Source organism: Thamnophis elegans, chromosome 4 (assembly GCF_009769535.1).
Source record: "Thamnophis elegans isolate rThaEle1 chromosome 4, rThaEle1.pri, whole genome shotgun sequence".
NCBI classification, from domain to species: Eukaryota; Metazoa; Chordata; class Lepidosauria; order Squamata; family Colubridae; genus Thamnophis; species Thamnophis elegans.
The window spans coordinates 29,770,983-29,796,667 of record NC_045544.1 but is presented as its reverse complement, the minus strand read 5'-3'; the positions used below and the strand labels follow the sequence as shown (position 1 = coordinate 29,796,667).

Below are 25,685 nucleotides of genomic sequence, written 5' to 3'. Positions count from 1 at the left end.
TTGTGTGTATGGGAGGGAGGGGGGGGGGGAGAAGAGATATAGTAGATTCACAAGATCTGCCTCTTTTTTAAAGGTCCCATCTGGTGAAACTAGACCAGGCCTCTAAATAGGTATAAAAAAAGAAGAGCCTTTCCTAGCCTGGCACTTTTCAGAAATATTTAGCCATGCTGTGGCATAACATCCTCAGAAAGGCCAAGTTACAGGTAGTTCAGTTTAGAGCCAGAGATTTCTATAGAAAAAGATCAAGTGTTTTTGGCCCAGACAGTAAATGAAAGTTGGAACTAAAGTAACACTGCTTACATTAAAAAAAAACAGAAGACACCATCGGTAAAGCAAGGAACGTTTTTATATTTAATTTACATTTTGACATTTTTGCACATAAATAACAATGTAAACCAGTACGTAAACATAAGATATTTTGTTGTAGCAAAGTAAAAAGCCTGTTAACTTTGGTCAGAACCTATTCTTAGGAGGGTAGGAAAACACTGATTGTTGCTACATTCAAAGTTTTTAAACAGGGGAGACAATTAGACAAAGAAGCAGTTTTAAAGCTGATGCATATAAATCTTTGTAAAATTCGTATCAAATACAAGAAAGCACTATAGGCAATTAATAAAAGCATGTGTGTGTCCAGTGATCGGAGTAGTGGTACTTTGGTTTATCCAATAGTTAATGGCTATGTTTATGAAACATTGCTACATTTAAATTATATTTGCATCACAATTTATGGGAACAGAAATGTTATGAACTGCAACTCTTCCTTCAAAAGGCATATATAAAGTTTTTCTTGGGCTACCTGTAGATTATGGATATGTTTGGTGCTTTATATAAGAAGGCAGCAGAATAATGTCATACTTGTAACAGCCTAATCCCTTAAGATTAATATGAGATATAAAGATATACATACTGAATGAAAAATAACACTGCCCTTTTTACCTGTGATCAGGTCACTTTTTAAGAAGTAGGAAAATGGACAGATCTTCCAGAGCGCTTTAAAGAACTCATCCTTCTTCTTAATGTTTCGATCCATACAGCATTCAAAAACGAGTAATAATGGGCCCTGTTTGGCTTTTAGCAAGCATGTTTAGATTATTTTTTCCCATCTCCCAAGGCAGAAATTTGCAATGATAATATGAGGGGATGTAAGAGTAAGCCAGTTATTCTTCAGAGAATACTTGGAGAATTTAAAAATATGATGTGGATGAATCTCTTGAAGCATAAAAAATGTGCACAATCATGCCTATGATGCATAAGAAAGTTTACAGTATTATGGTTTTGATATTAAGAATTTACCCTTTGTGATAGTGAAACAATCTATTTAAATCAGTATTTTATTATAAGGTTTGGCTCACAAAACTATGTGCTTGCGCACACACAGAGGATAGTGGTATAAGTAATTATAAATACAATTATGTGCTATGCCCTTATCATGACATGTTATCTTTGGGTTCAGCAAAACAAAAGATTTAGAAAAAAAAGAATGTGCATTCCATCTTCTCTACATGTTTTGGTTTGTTTTCTAGATTAGCAAAGCATTAAGACAAAGCATTAAGACAGACAGCATTTTCTGCATCACTGGACACACTCGATGAGGTAACTGTTGTTCAGCAACTTTGCAATGCCCTTTTAATTTTTCATTAAATTAACCACAAAATGTGCTAATACAAATACTGAGAGAAAACTTGACTCATATGATACAGGGAGGAGAAAAAAACACATCTAGTTAGGTATGCCAAGAAGAGAGTTTACCATCCAATTTCTATCCAAGAAAGGGGATGGAGAATGAAGGGATTAGGGAAAGTTGTCCTATTTCTCCCAGAATCTCAATGGGAGCTTTGGGGTGTAGCCAATCAACGTCTCTGCAATACCCCTCTTTGCAGAGAGAATCTTTGGAGTATCCTAAGTTATCTACTTACATAAACAGTATGCAAGAGAAAGAAAATGTTCTTTTCTAAGAGTACTGCTCACAACCATGAGGTAAAACTAAGGGCTTTGTGGGGAGGACTGTGTTTTATGCATTCTGCCTAATATTTTACCTTTTCACTCATTCTAGACATATCAGTTTCTCCCTTCTGCTGTACACATATTTCTATAAATAATTCTATATGTTTATCTATTTTGTTCAGTTATACAGCACTGTTACAACCGAATGACTATTAAGGATTTACCTTTGGCAAAACAAAACACCATGTCTGAAATAGGCATTAAAACATTTCCACCCTTGCAGTCTAGTCAATCATGGGTTTTGCTATTATTTTGCAGTTATTAAACAGATGTACAGGATCTATGGAGAACAGCCACGAGAACAAACACACAACAACAAAAAGCATTCATATTCCTTTTACAATGAATATTCTTGTCATTGTAAATATTATTCTAACTATTGCTTTTTGAATGGTAAATTGCATAATAAATTATGAAGTACTATCATTATAAAATGATTATGGATATTAGACAGTCTTTTTGGAAGCAGGAGAGGCAATGAACAGTCTTGGCCTCTTTTCATGCCCTGAGAATGCAACGTGGAAATTCCTTCTTTCAACTGGAGAAGCTACTGTAAGCTGAGGTTGTTTTGCAGCGTTGATACAATATACTGTACAAGCATTTGCTACAGGCACCCTGACTTGCCAGGTCATAAATTAAAATACAAACAAACATCACTCCTTTGCCACACATACTAAACTGCACACATACACTCACACACAATACACACGTACGCCCCACAACACTTAAGGGTCCATTGGTTCATCTGTCTCTTGCTTGACCTTGATGGGTACCTGAGGTAGTGGATGAACATGAGGCAACTTCACAACCGATACATCTGAGGCTTCATAAAGGTTACATCCAGAGACCAGCCCATTCCCCAGGTTTCTCTGTAATGATGTTTTCAGCGTGGCTCCTTCTATCTCGCTTCTAAGCACAGCGAGTATTTCTTTCCCTATCACCGATGCTACATCAGCACTGTCCTCTACTTCATCCAACCTGTCCGCATTGTCACTAATGTCATATTTCTCAATCTCTTCATTGATCCGGTTGAGTTCCTCTGTAGAAAGGTTGTGAGCATGAATTACAGGGCAGTTTCCCTTCAGGTGGACCTTGAGGCTACAAAGGTGGATGTAACTTTTGTGGCAGTGGATGCACTTGTGTGGACGCTCCCTGGTGTGGAGTCGTTTGTGCAGCTTTAGGTGCACAAACTGGGTGAATTTAGCAGTGCACAGCTTACATTGATAAGGTTTTTCTCCTGAATGCAGCCGCAGATGGGTCTTCAGGTTGCTTGTGCTACTGAATCGTTTATGACAGACCTAAAATTGGGAAAAAGTAAATTGGTGTTAGGTCTACTTTAACATAAAAGCATAAAAAAATATGTAATCACCCTTTGCAAAATCATGCCTCCATTCTTCCAGCCTGGATCTGCTCCCTCCAAAGCATGCAATCAGAACAGATATACATTTGTTTTGGAACTGGTGCAAAAGAAATTCTGACTATTTTTTAGAAGTAAAAAGAAGTTTCTCCTTTTCACTGGGCTGGATGGGTAGAACAGGCTGGTGATATCAAATAATGTTTTGGTTTTGTCTTCAATGGATCCAACTCAGGGTTGGATGGGAAGCTTCCAGCATACCACAGTGCTTTAAGCTAGACTAGGAAGTTGAAAAAAGAACACCTCCCTCAAGAAAATATTTACGTACTATTTCAAAGCAAATCTGCATTTCCCCCCCACTCTCAAGTCATATATATATTCATCAAGTAGCCAGCAATCAAATGTGACTCAAGGATATCTTTAATTTGATTGCATCTTTTGCTAAAGTCATTCCTTGCAAACTCTACGCACCTGACACTCATGAGGCTTCTCTCCTGTGTGTACCAGATAGTGCTTCTGGAGGTGAGCCAACTGAGTGAATCCTTTATTACAAGTAGTACATTTAAATGGTCTTTCTCCACTATGTACTCGAAGATGAACCTTTCAAGAAACAGAATACTTAGTGAAGTCTCAAGAAACCGTTAACACGTTCAGAATGATTTTCTTATTGAATTAATATTATTGTTTAGCTAGTACATTCTCTATAAGCATTATTTATGAAAAGGGAAGAAAATAGAAACAGTTTGCTACTTAAATACTGCTGCCACCCAAGATTAGCAATATTTTAATATGTACTTAACAATATGTGAGCAGAAGCTTCAGAAATCAAGGAGTTAATCTTTTTAAAAATCTATATACTATTTTGACAGGGTTGATCCATGGCTGAATTTTCCTTTCCAGATTGACATTAAATATTGTTGGGTAAGAAAAGAATATGGAACAATAATGGCTAAGAACGTATTCCCTCAAATACTATAAAGAAAAAAAATGACTGGACTGCAGAGATCAGGAACTATATATCTGTTTGTTGAGAAATTGAGATATCACCTCAGTGCAACTAGACTCCAGGCAAATGAGTGGCAGCCCAGCTTTTGATGAAATCTCAGCCTCCTCCTGCAATGAGTCCTAGTACAATTCATTCTCCTTTTTAGTTATTCTTAGACTTTTCTTATTAGGTACCACTAGTTTTTACATGGATCATCATCATTTCTCCCCACACCCAATACTTTATATCTTGGATGCACTCACTTTCTTAGTTCAGTTATTAAAACTTCACACAGCAGGAAACCCTCAGAATTAAAGTGACCAAGTCAAATCCACTTTGCATTACAGCCACTTTAGTGAATCTATTACGAAATGATTACTGCATAATTGTTAATCTTTAAAAGTGAATTTCAAATATTTACAAGTGTAAAAACATAGGCATAAATATAATATCAGCATGTATGTATGAATTGCTAGGGGGAAAAAACACTCTTTAGCATGTTAGCCTCTTTTAGGCCTACCTAAAAAGTTATTTTTGAGGAAATGGTAGTCAGAGAAATCTGCCTAGCCGTAATGTCTCTCTTTAAAAGCTTACCTTCAGATTGGAGAGCTGGCCAAAGGTTTTGGAGCAGACATTGCATTCATACTTTATTTTGCCATTCTGTTTTTTCAAGGGATAGGGAAGGGTTTTATAACCAGTCATATTCCGCTTGCTCTTTATGAGATTTATGGCTTCTTCACTGTTAGTGGCAGCCAATACTGCCGAGGTAGGTTTTGGTTGCATGATGTGTTCAGAAGTGGCTGCAGTGGCTGCAGTGGGTGACCCACTCGTGGGGCTACATGGCTTGTCTTTCATGCTGGCAGCAGCTCCTGTGATGGAGAAGGCACTGTTGTGTGCAGGAATCAGAAGGTCCCTTGGATGATCCGGCTGTAAGAGGTGACGGCTCCCATCTGATGGCAAGGAACTCGGAAGGGTAGATGAGTTCAGGATATGAGGAGAAAGGTTTCCACTGCTGAAGAAACTGCTATAAAAAGGATACATCCTTGGGAAGAGGTTGAAATTGTTGATGCTCATGCCATATGATGGTAATAGGAATTTGGGGTAGGGAAAGGTTTGTGGAAGATGGCTTGAAGGGGCATATCCAGAATATGACCCTAATCCTTCTGAGTTATACAGTCCATTCAAGTAAGGATAAGGCTCCCTGTGCTCTTGAGTCACAGAAGCTAAGGGTGAAACTGTAACTCCTGGACTGCTGTGTGGGCTTGAACTTTTTAAACTTTGGTCTGGGCTACTTCTTGCTGAAGGACTTGGGGTAGTAGATGGCTGGATAGGTGAGTGAGCAAGGTAACTAGGTCTATCAATCCCATAGGCTAGGGGAACCTTCAGGTAATCTTCTGGAATGTGAGGTCTGATGGGGTAGACAGCTCGAGGGTAGAAAGGCCTCCTTTCAGGACTACAATTTTTCCTTAGGACCTCTAAGTCTTTTTCTTGAGTATGTGGAGCAATATGGCTATAGAACAAATCCCTTCCTCTGGGATGATTGGAGTCAGTTTTTAGGATTTCCTTCACGCTATGTTCTCTTCTAGGAAGATTTTTCTGAAAATGTTCATCTTTGTCACGGGTTTGTTGCTTTGGTCTGTTATGGCTTTGTGCTGAAATACAAGGGAAAAAACAAAGCAATGAGTGTGGGGTGCTTGGTACTCTCTGAACTTGCTTGTTTTATGAGTATTTCAAGACATTTATAGGCACTTGATGGATTCATTTTGCACTCTTATCAAAGTGAGGACAGATAACTCTTGTCAACCATATACTTTTTGAAAACACTTTGAGCTTCTATCGTAAAAAAATTTTTTTTTTGAAAATGAATTGTACTAGATTCAACCCAAGGAAATAAAACCACTAACTACTATCGGTATATTAAATTGTAGAAAATTTGTCAGTACTTTCCTATTACGTTTGTTCTCAACTCAACTCATCTCTTTCTTTAATATGGGGCTAAATGCTTTACTAAATTCTTTAGTAAAGAAATCCTTTAAAAATTATTCAAAAATTATTCAAATAACATTTAAAACCTAATTTTCAAAGATCCTTTTGACAACAGCATGAGTCTTCGATTCCTGACATCTACATAGCTTCATTCTAATTTTTGATCATCATTCAGACAATTCAATTGCATGTCAAAATGTAGGAAAGAAGCATTTTCCTCTGCCACAATATTATAACTTTTAGGAAAATGACATGAAAGTTGTTTCTACAAAGGAAACATTTTCTTTTTGGAACTGATTATGTACTATCAAGTCAGTGTCAATTTTTAGCAACTGCATAAATACTGTTTCTGTATGATTCTTTTGAGTGAGGATATCATAATTTTTTGGCAATATGCTACTGTCCCAGAGAGTCCTGAAGCTTTTTCAGCATCCCAGTTACATAAGACTTGATTATAAAAGGAACACAATTTTCAATAAATTCATCAAAAGAAAATAGCAATTCTGTTTTTTCTCTCCAGTTAGGCTTTGCACAGCAAGATAGCAACCCTACTTTTAACGTCCCTCTATTTTAACTGTGGCTTCAGAAGATATGGGTACACACATGTCGTGTCAGGTAGCTACATAATTTTTTCCTACCACACATATATTGCTGAAACACTGAGGGATGTGATGACTGGTCCCAGCTCCCTGAAGTGTTTCTGTGGTGTGTATGTGGTGAGAAAAGAAGACATGTTCTTCATATTCAACCTTTTTAATACACACCTGCTTTTGCTATGATGTGTGAAGTGGTTTCTAGTTTTAAGCTTTAAGAAAAGATACACCAAGGATGCGGTATTGTAATTAAAACTAAAAATAAAAGCCTTTTCAATTAGTACAAAATTTTCCCAAACTTTATTAAAATTTCAAAAAGGTATAAAGTATCAAATGGTAAAGAAAAAAAAGTTAAAAAGAAAGATAGAGGAGTAAGAAAAAAGCACGATTGGGAGTTGCAAGCCAAAGGGGGAAAACTATTTAAAAAGTCAATTTCTTTGATGCAGATAAAATTTAAAAATCATTACCCTTTGAATAGAGTAAACCATAACGAATGGTACTTCTATCATCATAGACAAATCTAATAATCAAATTTCAAGGTTAAAATTTAAATTCTTTCAGTTTCAAACAAAAAATATCCCAAAATGGTTTCCAAGTAGAAAGTCTTTTCTTCAATCAAACAGTCAATTTCACTATCCCTACTAACTCCATTAATGTCATAATCCATTATTCCCTTGTGGCTGGCTATATGTGAGTTCTTCTATCTCTGGGCATACGTATGTCTTGCTGCTATGGGCACATATAAAATCAAAGTTCCATTTAAAAAATTGTTTCTCCACCAAACCCAGGACAAATACTCCCCGGCTTCAATAGTATGTTCAATTTAAGAATTCTCTGAAGTCTTGGGATCCAAAATGGATGCTTCATTTATAAGTTTCCTGGTTTTTGTTCCAAAGATTGTTGTCCTTAGTTTAGTTTAGTTTTCCTTTATTTGTATGCCGCCCTTTTCCCTGGGGGGACTCAGGGCGGCTCACAATTCAGAAGGGTGGGGGGGCAAGACAAACAGTATTCCAAACATGGAGACAATACAACATATTAAAAGAAAGCACAACAGTCACACAATTCGGGTAGGGTTAAAATCTTAACCCCAGGCCAGCCGAGACAGCCAGATCTTTAAAGCGGCGCGGAAGGATTGGAGGGTAGTGAGGGTCCAAATCTCCACGGGGAGTTCGTTCCAGAGGGTCGGAGCAGCCACCGAGAAGGCTCTTCTCCGGATAGTTGCCAGTCTGCACTGGCTGGAAGATGGAATTCGGAGGAGGCCTAATCGATGCGATCGGATCGGTCTAGTGGAGGTAATTGGCAGTAGGCGGTCTCTCAAGTACCCAGGCCCACTACCATGGAGAGATTTATAGGTGATAAGTAGCACCTTGAAGCGCACCCGGAGATCGACAGGCAGCCAGTGCAGCTCACGGAGGATAGGTGTTACGTGGGTGAAGCGAGGTGCACCCACAATCGCTCGCGCGGCTGCATTCTGGACTAGCTGAAGTTGCCAAATGCTCTTCAAGGGCAGCCCCATGTAGAGCACATTGCAGTATTCCACCCTAGAAGTCACAAGGGCACGAGTGACTGTTGTGAGGGCCTCCCGGCTCAGGTAGGGACGCAACTGGTGTACCAGGCGAACCTGGGCAAATGCCCCCCTGGTCACAGCCGACAAATGATGTTCGAAGGTCAGCTGTGGGTCCAGGAGGACTCCCAAGTTGAGAACCCTGTCTGAGGGGCGTATAATTTGACCCCCCAGCCTGAGTGATGGAATGTGTGGCCAATTCGCGGGAGGGAAACACAGCAGCCACTCGGTCTTTTCTGGATTGAGCACAAGCTTGTTGACCCCCATCCAGTCTTTAACAGCCTCCAGACCCTGGCTCATCACATCCATCACTTCATTGAGTTGGCACGGGGCGGACAGATACAGCTGGGTATCGTCCGCATATTGATGGTATTTTATCCCGTGCCGGTGAATGATCTCACCCAGCGGTTTCATGTAGATGTTGAAAAGAAGGGGGGACAGGACCTAACCCTGTGGCACCCCATACGTTAGGGGCCTAGGGGTCGATCTCTGCTCCCCCACTAACACCGACTGCGACCTGTCCGAGAGGTAAGAGGAGAACCACTGTAAAACAGTGCCTCCCACCCCCACCTCTCGCAGTCGTCGCAGAAGGATACCATGGTCGATGGTATCGAAAGCCGCTGAGAGGTCAAGGAGCACTAGGATGGAGGCGTGGCCTCCATCCCTGGCTCTCCAGAGATCATCGGTCAACGCGACCAAAGCGGTTTATGTGCTGCAGCCAGGTCTGAAGCCTGACTGGAAAGGATCGAGAACTTAGAAGTTCCTCACTTTTTATACAAGAGATCAAAGTAACATATAACCTTCCTCCCATTTTCTTTTTCTCAAACAGCAGTGCTGTGAGCTATGTTGGGCTGGAAGAGAAAGTGACTTGCTCAAAGCATTCCAGTGACCTTCCATGGCTGAGGATAGAGAAGAACCTGTGTCTCTTTATTCCTAGCCTATTACCTCAACTACTTCACCATGCTGATTGTTGGAACTGAAACTGAAGAAACCTGCTCATTGCATCCCTTTTCTGTTGTCCTTTACATAGTCCCTCCCTAGAGGCTTCTTTCTTTTCATAGTTCCTTTCAATTGATTGGCTCTTCATTCAAAACAAAATATGGTGGGAAAAATAAAGTAGAGAACAACTAAAGATTACTTTATTCTACTCTTATTATTTTTGTACATCTAATACTAATGGCAAGGGAAAAGATAATGCTATTTGATAAATCATAGGAAGTTGAGGAAAATACTACTGGTCTATTACTGGCCTAGTCTGCATACTTTTTAGAAACTGAAATATAGAAGGTTGTGTCATGAATTCCATGTAGAAAAGACTGCACATTCTATTTGGCCTATTGATTTTTACCTCTCTGAACATAACTTTGACCCACACAAATTATTTGATCTCCTTTTGATGGTGAGCAGATTGGCAAATCAATTCATATGCCAGTTCTGATTTTTGTGGGGGGAAATAAGACTAAAATTCATTCAAGCATCTCTTTGCACATAAACTCTAATACAAGTTATTAGTAATACAGAAACTGTATTAAAATCATCATATTCATAAATGGCATTTTCTTGGCAAAAATGTACTAAGTAAATTCAATTTATATTTCCATCAGAAATCAAAGACAACTTCTTGTACTAACCTACATATATATATAGACATAAATTACTAATAGTGTGAGAAAAATTGATACCAGTGTAGCCATGCATTGGTCAGTGACAAAAGAAATACAAATAAAGAATGAATTGTTTTCCTCAAATCTAGTTGCAAAAACATTATCATTTGTAATGCTATTAGCTGCCTGAGACATTTTAATTCTTTCCCCTGAGACCTCAAAAATAGCTGTGGGTGTATAGTGTCATATCAAGAGTAAATGCTGATCAACATTTTGAGTGATTGATTTTAATAATGCTGATTCACATTTTTGTTCTAAATAAAATAGCTGTTTTGCCAGAAAAGAACCTCAGAGTTCTACTTTCCCCCCAACAGATGCTAGAATGAAAGCTATTGTTTAAAATTACATTAGTTCAAATTTTATTTCTAAACATGTCACATATTATTGAGAAGATCATTATTAGGCCATGAGAATGAAAAACGTTTATGCTGTTCCTTCCCACAAAATGATAGAGTCACAAATATGTTGGTCCTCCATAAATACATATATAAAATCCTTTTAAAATCAGTCTAAGTTAATGACAACCTCATCTTATGCCAGAGATTTCTATAAATTAATTGTATGTTATATAATGAAATGTGCTTTTTATTTCAAATCTACTGCTAATCAATTTCATCAGTTACGCTTAAGTTCTATTTATAAAAAAAAGATTTTAAGCTACAGAATTTAGTGTGTTAACATGCTTACTATTATAAATGTCTGTAATATCTCCTCTGCTCAAACCTTAGCTGATTCCTCAAAACCTAAGTATGCCTTGGTTTGAACTTGGATGACAAATTACTTCATAACCTCAGGTACAAGAAGTCAAAAGAAAAAAAAAAGATATCCCAGAAGGCAACAAAGAAAACTGTATCTGTATTTTCACCAAGAAAACCTATATGTATCTCTTTACTTAGCTGATTATTTTCCTAAATGTCATGTCACTTTAATTCTTTCTCAAAATTAAGATGAAGCAAACTCCTAATCATCTTCTCTATATGCGCGCTGGAACTAACAGGGTAACGCTTCACATGCCATCAGAAATGGCTCTTCATGCCAGCTGTGGCACACGTGCCATAGGTTTGCCATCACGGTTCTAGTTTATTCTACAGTCCCTGTATGTCCTTGTATAGAAAGTCCTCACTTAGAGACTATAGTTGGAACTGGCAAATTGGTTGCTAAGTGATATGGTTGCTAAATAATGGAAGTAAAAGTATTTCCACTGAACAAGCATTAAAACCAAATTCTACCTGCAGTTTGAAAACATTAATATTTAAATATTAAATATTAACCAATCCTATACATGCCTACTCAGCAGTAAGTCCTACCACATTCAGTGGAATATATTTAGCCTTAGATTGTGGTGAATATTTTTTTTTGTTAATACATGAAAATACTGGGTGTAAATTTTATGAATGTGATATAAAGCAATAATAACATAAAAATATAAATGGATGTGAATTCACGAGAATTCACAAAAAGTTATGTGAAGTGAAAGCACTGTTTTTTTTCCATAAAATAATTATATCAGCTCCTTCAAACATTAGGTGAATTTTCTGAGCAAACAAATCAATAAATCATGAAAATTATGAAAAACTACCAGTCTTGTAAAGATAGGTATATAAGCCTCCCTAGAAACTTGAATTCCTACCATCAAGATTTTGGAATGGCATTCTTTTCTTTCCCATTTTGCACCTGTGGCTTTATCATAAAGTTGGGTTTTCCTTTTCCCACTTGGTAGGTTAGGTTATTAGTATAAACATAATCTCAACAACAGAACATGAACATTCAGATTAAGCTCTATAAGAGCCTCATAACAGGATGTTCAGCCAACAGTACAGCTACATTTTTGTCTCCTTAAATGGGGTTATGCTGAGTTGTGTTGTTTTTAATTAAGAAAAGAACATTTCCTGTTTAAGATGTTTTCTCCTGCAATCCTATTTGAACTCCGAGTTCATCATTCATATGATGATTTATACTCATGATCAACATTCCAGTGACAAAAGATAATTCTTTACAAGGGAGTAAATCTAAATTACTTACTATTCAACATCACCAAGTCTCCAGTGGATGGATAATGCAATCTATCTGCAAAGTCTTGACAATACCAGACAAGCAATTCCTGGCCAGGAGGAATAGGCTTGATGGTATAGAAATAGATGTTTATGCCGTTCTGACATGCTGCCAAGTTCTGTTCCTGAACGGAGTGGGCTGGATTCACATAACGCATCCAGTTGCTTTTTTCTTCATTAAATCCATCAATGAAATGGAGAAATTCACCACCAGAATAAATCTACATGAAAGGAAGGATATATATTTATGGAACATAGAAATGGCAAAACCCTAATGATAGTTAAATATGTTATTTATTTAAAAAATCCTCTTCCTATTTATATATGAGTATCACAAATATAGAAAACAAAATACCCTAAATCCATGATGGCAAATCCATGGCACGCATGCCAGAGGTGGCATGCAGAACGCTCTCTGTTGGCACGCCCGCTGTTGCCCTAGATCAGATCTCCGTGCCATTTCTTTCATGAGCTTGTTTCCCTGCAAACGAGGAAACAGAAGCTCACGAAAGAAAAAGATCTTACCTCTTGCCACGCTACCAGTGTTGGGATGCCCCACCTTCCGCCGACCAGTTGGGGTTTGGGTCTCTGCTGCACATGCATGCATGTCCACGCATGTACCCGCATTACTGCACATGTGATGCCCGTGCATGTCTGTGTATGCTCATGCACATGCCTACATGCATGCTCACACACCTTTCAGGTTGGGCATGCGTGCATGCCGAGTGTCTACTCTAAAAGGTTTGCCATCATTGTCCTGAAACCAACAGCGTTTAGTCCAAATTAAAGGCTTTTGTAGTTATTGCTTAGTTTTGTTGTGGAGTTTTCAATTAAACTCTGTAAACATTCAATGCTTCTGATTTAAAATGCTACCTAAGTCTTGTCAAAAAAGTATTCACTTAAAATTTTATTACTCTGTAGCAGGGGTGGGTTTCTCGCCCCGTTCCAACTGGTTTGGTTGGAACGGGGCCGGCGGCATCCTCGTGCACGCGCACAGTGCACGCATGCGTACTAGCGTCTGTGCGATGCTCCAGCTGCTCCTGGAAAATCGCGCAGGCACTGTATGCATCCTGCGCATGCGTGGAAGCGCAGAACTCGTCAAAACCGGGTAAGGAGCGCAGGTGGGCGGGTGGGCCCTTCGCCGTTCCCGGAAGTTACTTACTTCCGGGTTCGCCGACCAACCGGTTCGCGGGGAAACCCACCCCTGCTCTGTAGAGATGCTACGAATCACTGTTACAAAGGCGTAGTTTTCTTATCTTTTCTGCCTTTCTCTTTGTGATTTCCCACTATCACCCCAGATTTAAGAAACACCAGATTCATTCAGATACACCCTGACCCCAACAAATCCTAAAATAGCATCAGTTCATATTTAGAAGGCAGCCCTTTTGTACAAAAACTGGGTGCAGTAAAGCGAATTATACTACAGTACTAGGTATATAAGTGAAAGGAAATCTGGAGGCAAGTCTGATCTAATTGTTAAGTGAAATGCTTTCTTCTCTAAATAAGAATGTTTAGGAAAATATAATTCTACAGCAGGTGACAGGACAAATAATGGGAATTGAGGCATGCTTCTTTTCAAAGTGCCTGTGAGATTATGAAAATGAGCAAAGAAAGATCCTGTTGAAACTTAAGCCATACACTGAATAACTGCTGCTCTCTGAAGTAATTATTTGAAAGTTACCACTGAGGGGAAAAGGTTATTAACTGGAACCAAAAAGGTTTTTATATATTTCCATTGAGAAATACTTCACTCTTTTTTTGTCTTGTTCCCATGGGTTATGGGCAAATGGCAAATATATACTTCTGGTTTCATTTTTACCTCAACTGTTAGACCCGAGGTAAATTAATCAGAAGGACACTCAGTTGAAATGTCATGGTTAAGAAAAGATTTGAGTTTGGATTTGTTCATGTCAAAATGTAAAAACTGCTCTGGTTCCTTCTGTGCTTTTTTTACAGGCATTTTTTGTTTGAATGCTATTTGATGTAAGAATATACCGAGAAGTCATTAAAAAAAAAAGTGGCAACGAAGCCGGCTTTTTAAAACACACAATAAACACCAGAATCACTTTCTTACTTCCTGTCATTTGAGGCTGAGGAAATACATGTGGCCTCATCAAAGAAGCCTGAGAGATTTTGCGGTGTTTTTGTTATGAGAAAGATGGAACAAAGACTCAAGAATTATGCTCTCTCTCTCTCTCAAAAAAAGCTTGTTAACGCCGAAGCTTATAAACTTCCAGGAACTCAGGAGTTCTAGTGGTATGCAGCAACATTAGAGGGAAGGCCTCATTATTCAAATTTAAAAGAAAGGTCTTCCAGTAATATTCCAAAGCTAATGCAATTTATTGTATGCTTCATCACTACACACATGCTGGAGTGAGACTGTTGTAAAACTTTATTCTGCTGCCTCATCTAATCGTCATGAATCAAACAAGGTTAAAATGTGCTGAGTCATACTGCCACAATTACAAGAAATGACATCACCTTGGCGCTTGCACAGCATATTCATTATTTTTCTTTCTAAAAGGTATCAACTTTATGGAACCCAAATGAGGTATTTCTGTTCCTGCCAGACATGTCTATTTTTTACATGACATGCTGGAAATTAGCTTCCAGTTTCCTTTGCATCTACAGGGCTGTTTTCAGGCACTGAGGAAAGAACCTTTTCTAAGAATCCCAGGCACTGTGAATCAGAAGATTCAACCCCAGTACTTATCAAGATTTTTCAAAATGCAAGTACTGTAATGTGTGTAACTTGTGTGATGTTAGCTGTGTCACATCCTGTTAGGTAGTCAGAATTCTTTTCCAAGAGTTGCTGAATTGCAGAGCTCAACTGCAAGCTTTCCTAATCTGGTTCCCTGCAGATGTGTCAGACTAAAGTTCCCACTGTTGCCAGCCAAAATGGATCAAAGAAATTGGAGTCTGGTACATCAGGAGGGCCCAGGTTGTCCTCTTCCCTAACAATTACTCTGAATAGGATCACATTTATTTTTCTTCCATGATGAGAATTTAAAAAACAATCAATATAAAGATTCGACTAAGAAAATCAATTATATCTAGACTGATGACACATCTGCCTTATTGATAACTAAAAATGAGAACAAATGGTCAAAACAGATGTGTCTGCTTTGTCTTCCAAATGCATAATTACATAGGAAAGCAACGACAACATGGCCTTACGTTGCAAGTTCCTATCTCTGTTATTCTTTTTTTGTCATGCAGCATTGCAATGAAGCCTAGCAGTCACTGAGGCACGCCCACAGTTGATCATTTTTTGCTGAATCCTGAGCTAGCTGTCTTATCCATTCCTGTACCATAATAAAACTTAGGCAAGATGAAATCTCACAGCTTCAATTCTTCATTTGAGAAACAAAATTTATTCTTCCCATATGGTTGCTGTAAGAGAACACACAATTCATATCATAAAGAATTTGTTTTTTTTCCTAATGCTATGCTAATTAGAGATCCAGTTTGGTCTAGTGGTCAAGATATAATTGAAATTGGGGAAGAAAAAAAGTCAATGATACAATGTATCATGCCCAAGTAACAAAGTCTTCTTCCTTCCAAATCTCATAGTTTATGACAAATGTAGTTCATTTTATCTCATCCAATATTTATACTTCAGGATTAGGGTGCAAGAAATTTATTTAGCTTAAATTATTGGATGGTGGTAAGGTGGGAGTAGGATGCATGGTCTCTTCGTTTCTAGCCTGGTGCCTTGACCACTAGACCAAACTGGATTTCTAATTAGCATAGCATTAGAAAAAAACCAAATCCTATATCAAATATCAACCATACGGGGAAGAACCACTGGTTTCTCAAATAAAGAATTGAAGCTATGAGAGCTCATCTCACCTAAGTTTTACTATGGTGCACGTATGCATAAGACATTCAAGATTCAGCAAAAAATGATCAACTAGCAAAAAATTTCATATCAACAACCTATTTTTTTTAAAGAAAAAACATGCCTTATAAAATGACTAATCAAAAAGATATGTTGTTTTTATTTTGTTAGCTAACACTGTAGTAACTCAGTTACTATAAACACTAATTTAAGTATTTATCTTAAATTATCTTCATCCTGTGAGCAGAAGAAATAGCATCACATTTGTGAGATTAATCTCCTGATTTTGGCAGTAACCAAAAGTAACCATCACATTTTATAGAAGGATGTCTGAGATAAACTGCTCTATAATATGTATCCCAACTTTCCTCCTGAAAGTTGATGGGTTGGAATAACCAAGAGGCAAAAGGCTTAGTATTGTTCTATTCTCCTAAGAATGGGACTATAGTCACATAATTACTAAATAGAACTTTACTAATTCATCAATTTAGCTCATGCAGTTCAAATAACGACAATATTTTGTTTCATATTAAAGATGACATCTTTAATATTTTGTAATACTTTTATATAAAGTTATTTTCCTTGCTTACCCGCCAGAAATATTTTCTATTTGCATCCTTAGGAACGGTATCACTGGTATAGATTTCACCAACCAATGGTCCAAAGCGTGTTCCTTTGGGGATAATATCTTTGCTAATAACTCCAATAACCTGAAAGAAAAGGAGTTGGATTATGTGAAGAATAAAGGCATTGAAAAGTGTATAGTTTAAAATGTGATTCAAACAGAAAATTATACATATTGTTTGCCTATTCACTATATTACTATGAACCACATATGTTCCCTTCTTCTGTATTTAGAATAACATATTTCAGCAATGAGTTGACACTGTTGTAGAAGGAAGTACTTAAAATATGAATAATATTCATAAAGATTAATTTGCTCTGTTTTTGTGGAAATATTTAGATATAGCTGTATAGATTCAATTTAGTTGTAATTCATATCACATAACTAAATTACAATAAATTCACTTTGAAAAATGCACTGTAAAGCCAGTTTGGTCTAGCAGTCTAGAAACTGAGAAGTTGTGAGTTCTAGTTCTTGCTTAATGAACATCATTGAGTGACTGCTTGAAGCTACGATGTTGTGTTCTGACTTCACTGAAGGGAGAAAACCTTCATGCAATTGGCCAGATAAGTTTGGACAGCACATGGCATTTGGAGCGGGGCTTCCAGAGGTGTTGGACAGGAATACACATGCCATGAAAGCCACAATTTGAGGACAATATATTTACAGTGAGGCTTCTACAGGCTGTCCTCAACTTACAACCATCCATTTAGTTATTGTTCAAAGTAATAGTAACACTGAAAAAAAAAGACTAACGTTTTTCACACTTACAACCGTTGCAGCATCCCCACAGTCATCTGGTCAACATTCAGTTGTTAAGTGAATCATGCAATCATTAAATGAATCCTGCTCCCCCCTATTGACTTTACTTGCTGGGTTGTAAAGGGGGTTCGCATGACCCCTTGTTGCTGAAGCTGTCATAAATACATGCCAAGCATACAAATTTTGATTATGTGCCTGTGGGGATTCGGTGATGATCTTAAGTGTAAGTCACTTTTTTTCAGTGATGATGTGACTTTGAATGGTTGCTAAATGGATGCTTGTAAGTTGAGACTATTTGTACCTTACTAGCTTACATTAGAATCATTGTATTTTACTATCCTACACAGGGAAAAGGATGTATATTATAATCTGAAACAGTGCTTATTAAGGGACAACCACTTGTAAAATCTCTCATATGCTTATTGTGGATTTAACCTAGGACCCACAACTTTACAGTGTAAAATATATTGGCTGTTCAAGTTCCTCTTCACCACTAATTATATCATGGACTATTTGAGTATCTTGTTACATACTGGGGATTTCCTCCCTTCCTCTTGCCTCCTCCACTAAGTGCGCTAAATTTTAATTTTGCTTTGAATATTATGTAAACAGCAGAGTAAATTTGTAAACTAGGAACCATGAATAAGGACTTTTTGAAACTGATGTCTGTAACTTAAATGGAAAGAGGGGGATGAAAAGAAGTCGTTTGTTCCACAGACTTAGTAAACATTCATGTTCAAGCTATTGAGTCATGCTATTCTCACACTATTGACTAGTTTCATTATACCTAATAAAATAATAAAAGGATATAACTGCATTATGGATCCCCTACACTTAACTTTGAAAATAAGGATAATACTTAAACCAAAACACCACAGTACCACCTCCCTTTTCTCGAGTTTATATATATATATATATATATGAGGACCCAGATTGTTGGGGGCAATATGCTGACTCTCTGTAAACCGCTTAGAGAGGCCTGAAAGGCCTATGAAGCGGTATATAAGTCTACTGCTATTGCTATTGCTATTGCTATTGCTATTGCTATTGCTATTGCTATTGCTATTGCTATTGCTGCTATTGCTATTGCTATATTGTAGAACTTCATTAATAATGAGTATAATACTACTTGTGTTTAATAGGGGAGGGATTATTGATTCAAGTTAAGGTATGAGTGAGATTCAACTTTTATTTCCATCATTATAAACATTTGATTTTTTTTCTGTCCATCTTTTAGAAGAAATGCATATAAGCATTCCATTTATGTCGCTTCTGGAAGATTTTTAAAAATGTATCTAGCCAGTGGGATCTACAATGAACACTTCTGAATCGATCAGATTTTATCATTCCTGAATAGAGCAGTTTTTCAGTACTGAAATAATGAAAATTAAATGCTCTAGTTCAGTGCACGCGGGACTGCCGGAAAGCAGAAGAGCAGCTCCATGGAGCGCACCTGCAGGAGCATTGGAAACCGAAAGAGCAATGGGCAATGGCTGGCGAGCCCAGAGAGATGGCTTGTGTGCCACTTCCGGCATGTGCGTCATAGGTTTGCCATCACGGTTCTAGAGTAAGATTTTAGAGACTAAGAGAGAGAAAAGGTTCACTTGAACACAGCCAATTTTCTCATCACTATAGCTTTATCTCTTGACCAGTTTCAGGAATTTGTTTTATAGAAAACGGTAGGTTCCACAGTGTGAAAAAGTTTGAAACCCCCTACTATACCATATATATAAAGATTACTATGAGTTGCAGTTTTCTAATGTGTTGAAATTTCACAGAAACTACAATTTCAAGTATTATTTGTAGCATAAAGGAATGGATGCTAAACTAGTTTAAATCTGCAAGAGGAGGAAAAAAATACTGACAAAGTAGTAGCACAAATACCTAGGATTTGGCTTGATATGATTTTTTTTAATGATTCTGAAGCAATTCTTGACATTTTCCCTTAAACTTTAACAAATTCAAACCAGTTGTGTATCTTTTAAAAACAAGTAGAAACAAATAGGGACATGCCTAATGGCAGTGTTTATTTTTACCACTCTTAAGCATTTTTCATAGAGGTGAAAAAGGCAGATGTTCTTCTGGCTTTTCCCCATCTGACTTAATTTACATTCTGTTACAGCTTTCAGGAGAAGTTTATAGCCAGTATCTGAATTATACTGAAGTATGGCTGTTTTTGCTTTTCATAGTTATAAGAGATGCACTCTCCCTTACATTTTAATTTAAACATGTGTTGAAGTTTTCAAAGCATTTGGCATTTGTCAAATGAAAACAGTTTGGGGATTTTTGTACAATAATTCAAAGCATGCCCAAACAATATTTTGAGGAAGGTCTTTAGAAAGAATTTAGTATGATATGTTAGTTATCCTCATTATGTGTGTGTATTGATGGGCTGGGTATATGTGGGGGGGAGTGGAATGGGTTTGTTTAATGGTACAAGGGACAAAAACAACAAAGAGGAATGTTTGCAATATTTAACCAAGCTGTAGTAGAGTAATATTTGTTAATTCCAGCAATTTCATTCGACTAAGTTTCATATTCAGATAATGGTTAAAAAAAATTGCACAGCGTTCCCAGATATTTTTTAAACACCTCATGAAAGTTTTGCAAGTTACTATCAGAAGAGAAAAGGGGAGAATGAGAGAGCAAAACTGGCATATACTACTTGCTATTGTCTATTATAATTAGCAACTCTCAGGTCTTAATTCCAACATTACATTTCTGTAAAATCTTCCATGCTAGTCTATGGCAGAAAAACAAAACAAAACAGAGCCTTCTGGCACCTTTAAAAATAAATGAATGCCAAAGTTTTCATATACACCTCATTAGATGTATGAAGTATCATCCTGAATAAATTATAGCTATTATCAAGCATTGGATACACTGGAAGTATCACATTCTTTGAGTAGGAAAAGGTAAGTGCAATCAGGGTTGAGAATACACACACCGGAATTGCAGTTATTTAGGCTTATTCATACATATAATAACCTTTGCTGAATTAATATCCTCCATAGAAAGGATCTTAGTGGCTATTTTCTTAGTGTTAGTTATGTGTTACATTTACATTTATTCTAAAGAGCGCATTAATTTTCTGAATGTGTGAATGAGATACTATGCTAAGTTACCAATAATTATTTTTTGTAGAATGGTTGCACAAAAGTTATATTTTCAGGATTTAACTACAATGTATGTCCCCAGATAATATGATATATTATGGGGAACTATAGAAATCCAGCTTTGAGCCACAAATAAGGAAATTGAGTTTCATTATACTTTCATAAAGAAGATATATCATTATGAACTGGTAGCATAGCATTTTTTTAAATGACCATAATATTAAAATATGAACAATTTTTAAAAAATACAACCACAAATAAAAAAGGAATGTAAATTAAGCCTTGTTGAATTTTGAGAGACACAAAGTGATGTTTCAGATTTGTCCACTAGGTGTCCTTAAGCACATCTGCTTTGGAATAATGCTGTATCAACACCACAAATTCTCCACTAACTAATGGGAAAGGCAGCAGACCTCTGAACAATAAAAAGACATCTCTGACAAAGAAACTGTGGAATATAATGCCTGTGTTTTAAAACGGAATAGAAAAGTTTCTCCTGGTGCTATGATAAGTACAATTGTTAGATGGATTTCCTCCTCTCTTAAGTTCTAAAAATTACAGAAAGTATTTGATTCCCAAAATTACTATACTAGTTCTGCTATTAGTATATGGATATTACTTATGGAATATAAAGTATAGTCATGTGTCACTGAAGGATAAGACCCTTCTGCTTCTTGTTCATATAAACCCTGAAATTGGCCTACTGAAAATGAACTGTTGGAAAATAAGACAAAGGAAACTGTCTTTTTCTACATTATTTTTTTAAAAAAGCAAGTATTACAATACATTCTTATTCATTGAAATACAATTGCAATGTGTTACTAGTGCTTTAGGTATAAAGTTACAGAATTGCTTCTATATTATGTTACTTTGATGTGATCCTTAAACTTCAGATTTTGGGCTGAACCTTGTTGATCGTCTTACAATCAGTTCTTTCTTATGGAAGCAACTTCGTTTTTCTTCATAGGAAGGCACACTAGAATTTGACAGAGGGAACTTAGTCCTATTAATTCTCCTGAAGATTAGTGATATCCTGAATGGGCTATTAGCCTTCCTTAATTAAATAAAAATAAACTAAAAGGCAACTCTTTTTTTTTAAAAAAAGGTGACCAATTTTGGAACCAAGCCACTATATTACTTATATAAACATTTTTATTGAAATATCTTTCCCATTTCATGTTTTATCTGTATATAGAAGCTACTTCTTTTGAACATTTCTGTGCATCAGCACCTTTTCTGTGTAACATTTTATTTGTCTGTCACTTGATACAGCCCATGCAGATTTTATGTAAGTACCAGTACTCTATATCTTTCTCTAATCCTTATTATTAACTTATTAAAATGACCCTTCATAAGATACAGGCTGAATGTAGATAAAGTAGACAAGCTATTATTTCTTTTAATGAGCACTAACTAATACCACTAGCACATATAACTTAATCGAATGACAACGACAACAACAACAGAATAACAGAGTTGGAAGGGATCTTGGAGGTCTTCTAGTCCAACCCTCTGTTCAAGCACCTGTACCTTTTCAGACAAGTGGCTGTCTAGTCTCTTCTTAGTGATGGAGCACCCACAACTTCCAAAGTAATAATAAATAAAAAAAATCAACCTGGATTGACATCCAAGGAAATCATTATCAGAAATGCCTGTTACCTTAACCTCCACTTCCCTATTTCCATGATGTCTTGTTCACTTAAGCTTTTACCTGGAACAATACCTAGATTCTTTTGTTTTCAACAACACTGGGAGAATAATGCACTGAAGAGGGCTTACATCCTATAATTTATTCTTTATTCTTTTTTAAAAGGGTGGAGTGAGAGATAATGTTTGCCTGTTGTTTCCTTCTTACATGAACATAGCAACAACATTTGCAAAATATTCAAGTGATAAATATCTATTTAATGGGTTAGTATACAATTTCATTAAATGTTTAGTTTGATTTTTCTGGAAGTGCCATAATCTTCTTACTGGCTGGAAGGGCGGCTTAATAATAAAAGAGCATACAAATAAATAGTGAAGTACAATTCTCTTCAAGTGCAGCTAATAAAGAGCAATATCTTTTGTGGGTCTAAATACCAGTCAGTACAAAAATACAGCACCTAGATTACTTCTTGGAATCAGTCCTATGGAACACAACCATATTATTTTCTGAAATCAAAAGTCTTTGATCTGTAATCCCTAAAAAGATGAGACAACGCTATCATAAAAGCACCTTTTCCTTCCCACAAGCCTATATAGAAATTAAAGTCTGCAGTGGATAGGAGCTTGATATGGTCTTCTCTGCTGTGAATGGACACTGCCCAGTATCAACCTTTCCATCTGGCCAATATGTATTCTATTTGTACCCATTTATGTTTATATTTGAGGTTTTTTTCAATAATCTGATGGTGTGTGTGTGTAGTGTGTGTGCCTATTATTTTAAAGGAGCCCAATTTGAAGATTTCATTTAAAAGGAGTGTCCATCCAAAAAGAAAACTCTACTTGTCCATACTGAAAAAAATAGAAAATACTGCATCATGAATGTCCATAGATAAATGATACATCTTTGAACGTTAAAAACTAAAGTTGCTTTAAGATGCCTATATGCTTACTAATGGAAACAATACAATGAAAAACAGCTCCATAAAGTAATCCCCAACAAAGGTCAACCATATGACACGTCTTGCCTTTTCAATAAAAGGTGGAGTTCCAGGATTAGTAAAACAATGAGAAATAAACAAAAACAAGACACACACAGGTGCACGTACAAAACACAGGAGTATCTGTAGGCTCTAGGAATATTACTCTAAATACAGTTCCTTAATGACAGCATTAACATTTCATAAGCATATTTTTCTCCATAAAAACAGCTCACTTCTTGCATCATCGTATGTGATCATGTCTGAGTAATCCATCCCTGAAAAATAGCAAGGCCTTTGTCTGCCAAAAGCTACAAGCTCAAGCCTACATATAAGATGCAGTTGCTTTAGATTATTTCTTTTTGCATACAATATTTTGCAGTATGCCCTAAACCAAGTTTATCAATGGACATATGCTATGATAATAAATATGTTCTCATTGCATTTATGTTTGTGAATTGGTGTAAATAGTTCAAGATCTAGAACACCAAGATATTTGGGTTCTGCGCTCTGGTTCTCTCTCCTTTGCCACAAAATTATTCATAAACTCTAATACCAATTAACCTGATATTCTGCCAAATTGACCAGAGCTGATATAATAATTACAAAGCCAGCTAAGTCAGCATATTATGAACAACATACAGATATTGTATCTTAAATGGTATGTGGGACTGGGTACAATACTGCAATTTCTCTCTATTTTTCAGATAGCAAAGAAAACTAGAATGAAATGAAAAAAACCTTCTCTGTAAAGAGCCATGGAATTACATTTTATGAAAAACAACTACAAATTTTGTACTTTCCTAAACTATTATTCAATATAATGGTTTAAAAATGATTCACAAATATATGAATGTTTGCCAGCATATGACAACACAGGTTTTTTTTTAGACTGCCTGCAATGAAACAAAAAGATTAAGACTACAAAATGGATTTTACAATGGATATTAGCCAGTTGGTTTCAGGCCAATCAGCTGAATTCTGAATATATTAGTCAAAGAATTACAACTTTATTACCTAACTCAGGGGCCTAATATATAAAGGGAACACCAAAAACTTCAGTTGTTCCAGCTCATCATTCAGTTCAGATAAGAGAAGGGCAGCACCAAGAATTAAACCGTGGAGATAAAAGGCTGCCACCCAATTTCTGAATAATGTTAATAAATCACAATTTATATCAGTTCACGTTTTGTCCCTGTTTTTTTAATACAAGGGTTTCCATGCTGTTTGTTTCAAGAAGAATCTTTTTAATAACTAGAAAGGAATGAATGTACACCCTTCCCTGAGCTCTGTGGTCAGTTTATTTAGCCACAGTAGCAACACAGGTTATAGCTGTTCAACCACAAGTCACAGGAGAGGGACAAAAAAAATATGGGCTGGTCCTACCATTATTAGCCAGCTGAACATCACGCCTAATGATAATAGCTACTCTATATGAAAGAATAAACAGGCAACCAATTGCTCATCTAGGCTGATTTTTTTTCTCTGCCCTTCTGAAACAACAACAAAGAATGCACCCACTCCAGAGACATGGACTAAAATATACCTGTATGTCCAGCTACCAACAAAGTTCCTGCCCTAGATAAACAACTCATTTAAACACAGGGTATTTAAATGATTTCACTTATCTGACATAATTTTATTGTTTCAGGACAAAATGGTCACTTATAAGCAATGTTATATCCTGTGTTTTACAGATGTATGTGTTTTACAACTATGCAAAACAACTAATTCTAAACTGGACAGGGTTACAAGCTTGGAATTGTCGCTCATCTGATAAACCGCATCTTACACACAAATTGCATATATACATCAGCACATATAGGATACATTGAAATACAGGTCAGGAAGTGTTTGTTCTTTTTGATGCAGTAAAATAGGAATGATACAATGATATTAAAAGGGAGGCATTACTTCAAACCTTTTCTGTGCTTTAAGAAAAGAAAAAAAATGTAATGCCTATTTCAAAAACAAACAAGAAATCAAAAGGGCATTTCAGGTTGTTGTAATCATTCCTGGTAAACTTGTTCTTACCTCTTTGCAATTTCCTGCATATTTGAAAATCAAGTTCCTTGGCAAAGATGATTCGGCCTGAGTTATGGTGCAACCTTCTGCAGAGCTGGGTTCTGTTTGATGATCATTTACAATGTAGGTACACTTGTCTTCAAATTCAGCTTCTGTCCATAGAGTCATATCAGCATCCTTCATGTCCATTTTCATTATCAATATTGTCCCTTTGCTCTGTCCCTTGGAATTCACAATATATGGGCTACACTGTGCGGCAGCCTGGAAAATATATATATATACACATTTGTCATTCTCTTTTTAGTACTGCTGGCAAATAGATCTGAATGGCTATCTGGGAACACACTGAGAACATGAGCTATAAGTTGCACTTTGGGGCTGCCTTCCTTGACACACCATGTTCAATGGCTAAAGCTAGTGGGGGGGGGGGAGAACAACCTTCCACATCTCTTTCAGATTATTTCTTTATTATCTGAATGTGGGGGGAGGAT

At 36.8% G+C, this 25,685-nt stretch overlaps 1 protein-coding gene across 1 annotated transcript; it reads right to left on the bottom strand.

Moving 5' to 3' along the window:
• Positions 1-370: 370 nt before the first annotated feature.
• On the bottom strand, positions 371-25,451 carry PRDM1 (PR/SET domain 1). Its single transcript, XM_032214942.1, has 6 exons — positions 25,204-25,451; positions 16,633-16,752; positions 12,173-12,422; positions 4,938-5,995; positions 3,830-3,958; positions 371-3,302 (listed from the first exon to the last, which is right to left on the bottom strand). Exons 1-6 carry the CDS (start codon positions 25,387-25,389, stop codon positions 2,730-2,732), a joined length of 2,316 nt encoding a protein of 771 aa, XP_032070833.1. The 5' UTR covers positions 25,390-25,451; the 3' UTR covers positions 371-2,729.
• Between the last annotated feature and the right edge of the window lie 234 nt (positions 25,452-25,685).

Bases quoted from the DNA above. Each gene is read 5' to 3' on its own strand.
- PRDM1 (XM_032214942.1), bottom strand. From the start codon at position 25,389: ATGAAAATGGACATGAAGGATGCTGATATGACTCTATGGACAGAAGCT. The intron at 16,753-25,203 runs GTAAGAACAAGT...CTTTTCTTTCAG, and splicing joins ATGCAGGAAATTGCAAAGAG to GTTATTGGAGTTATTAGCAA. The intron at 5,996-12,172 runs GTAAGTAATTTA...CTTGTATTTCAG, and splicing joins AGACTTGGTGATGTTGAATA to CACAAAGCCATAACAGACCA.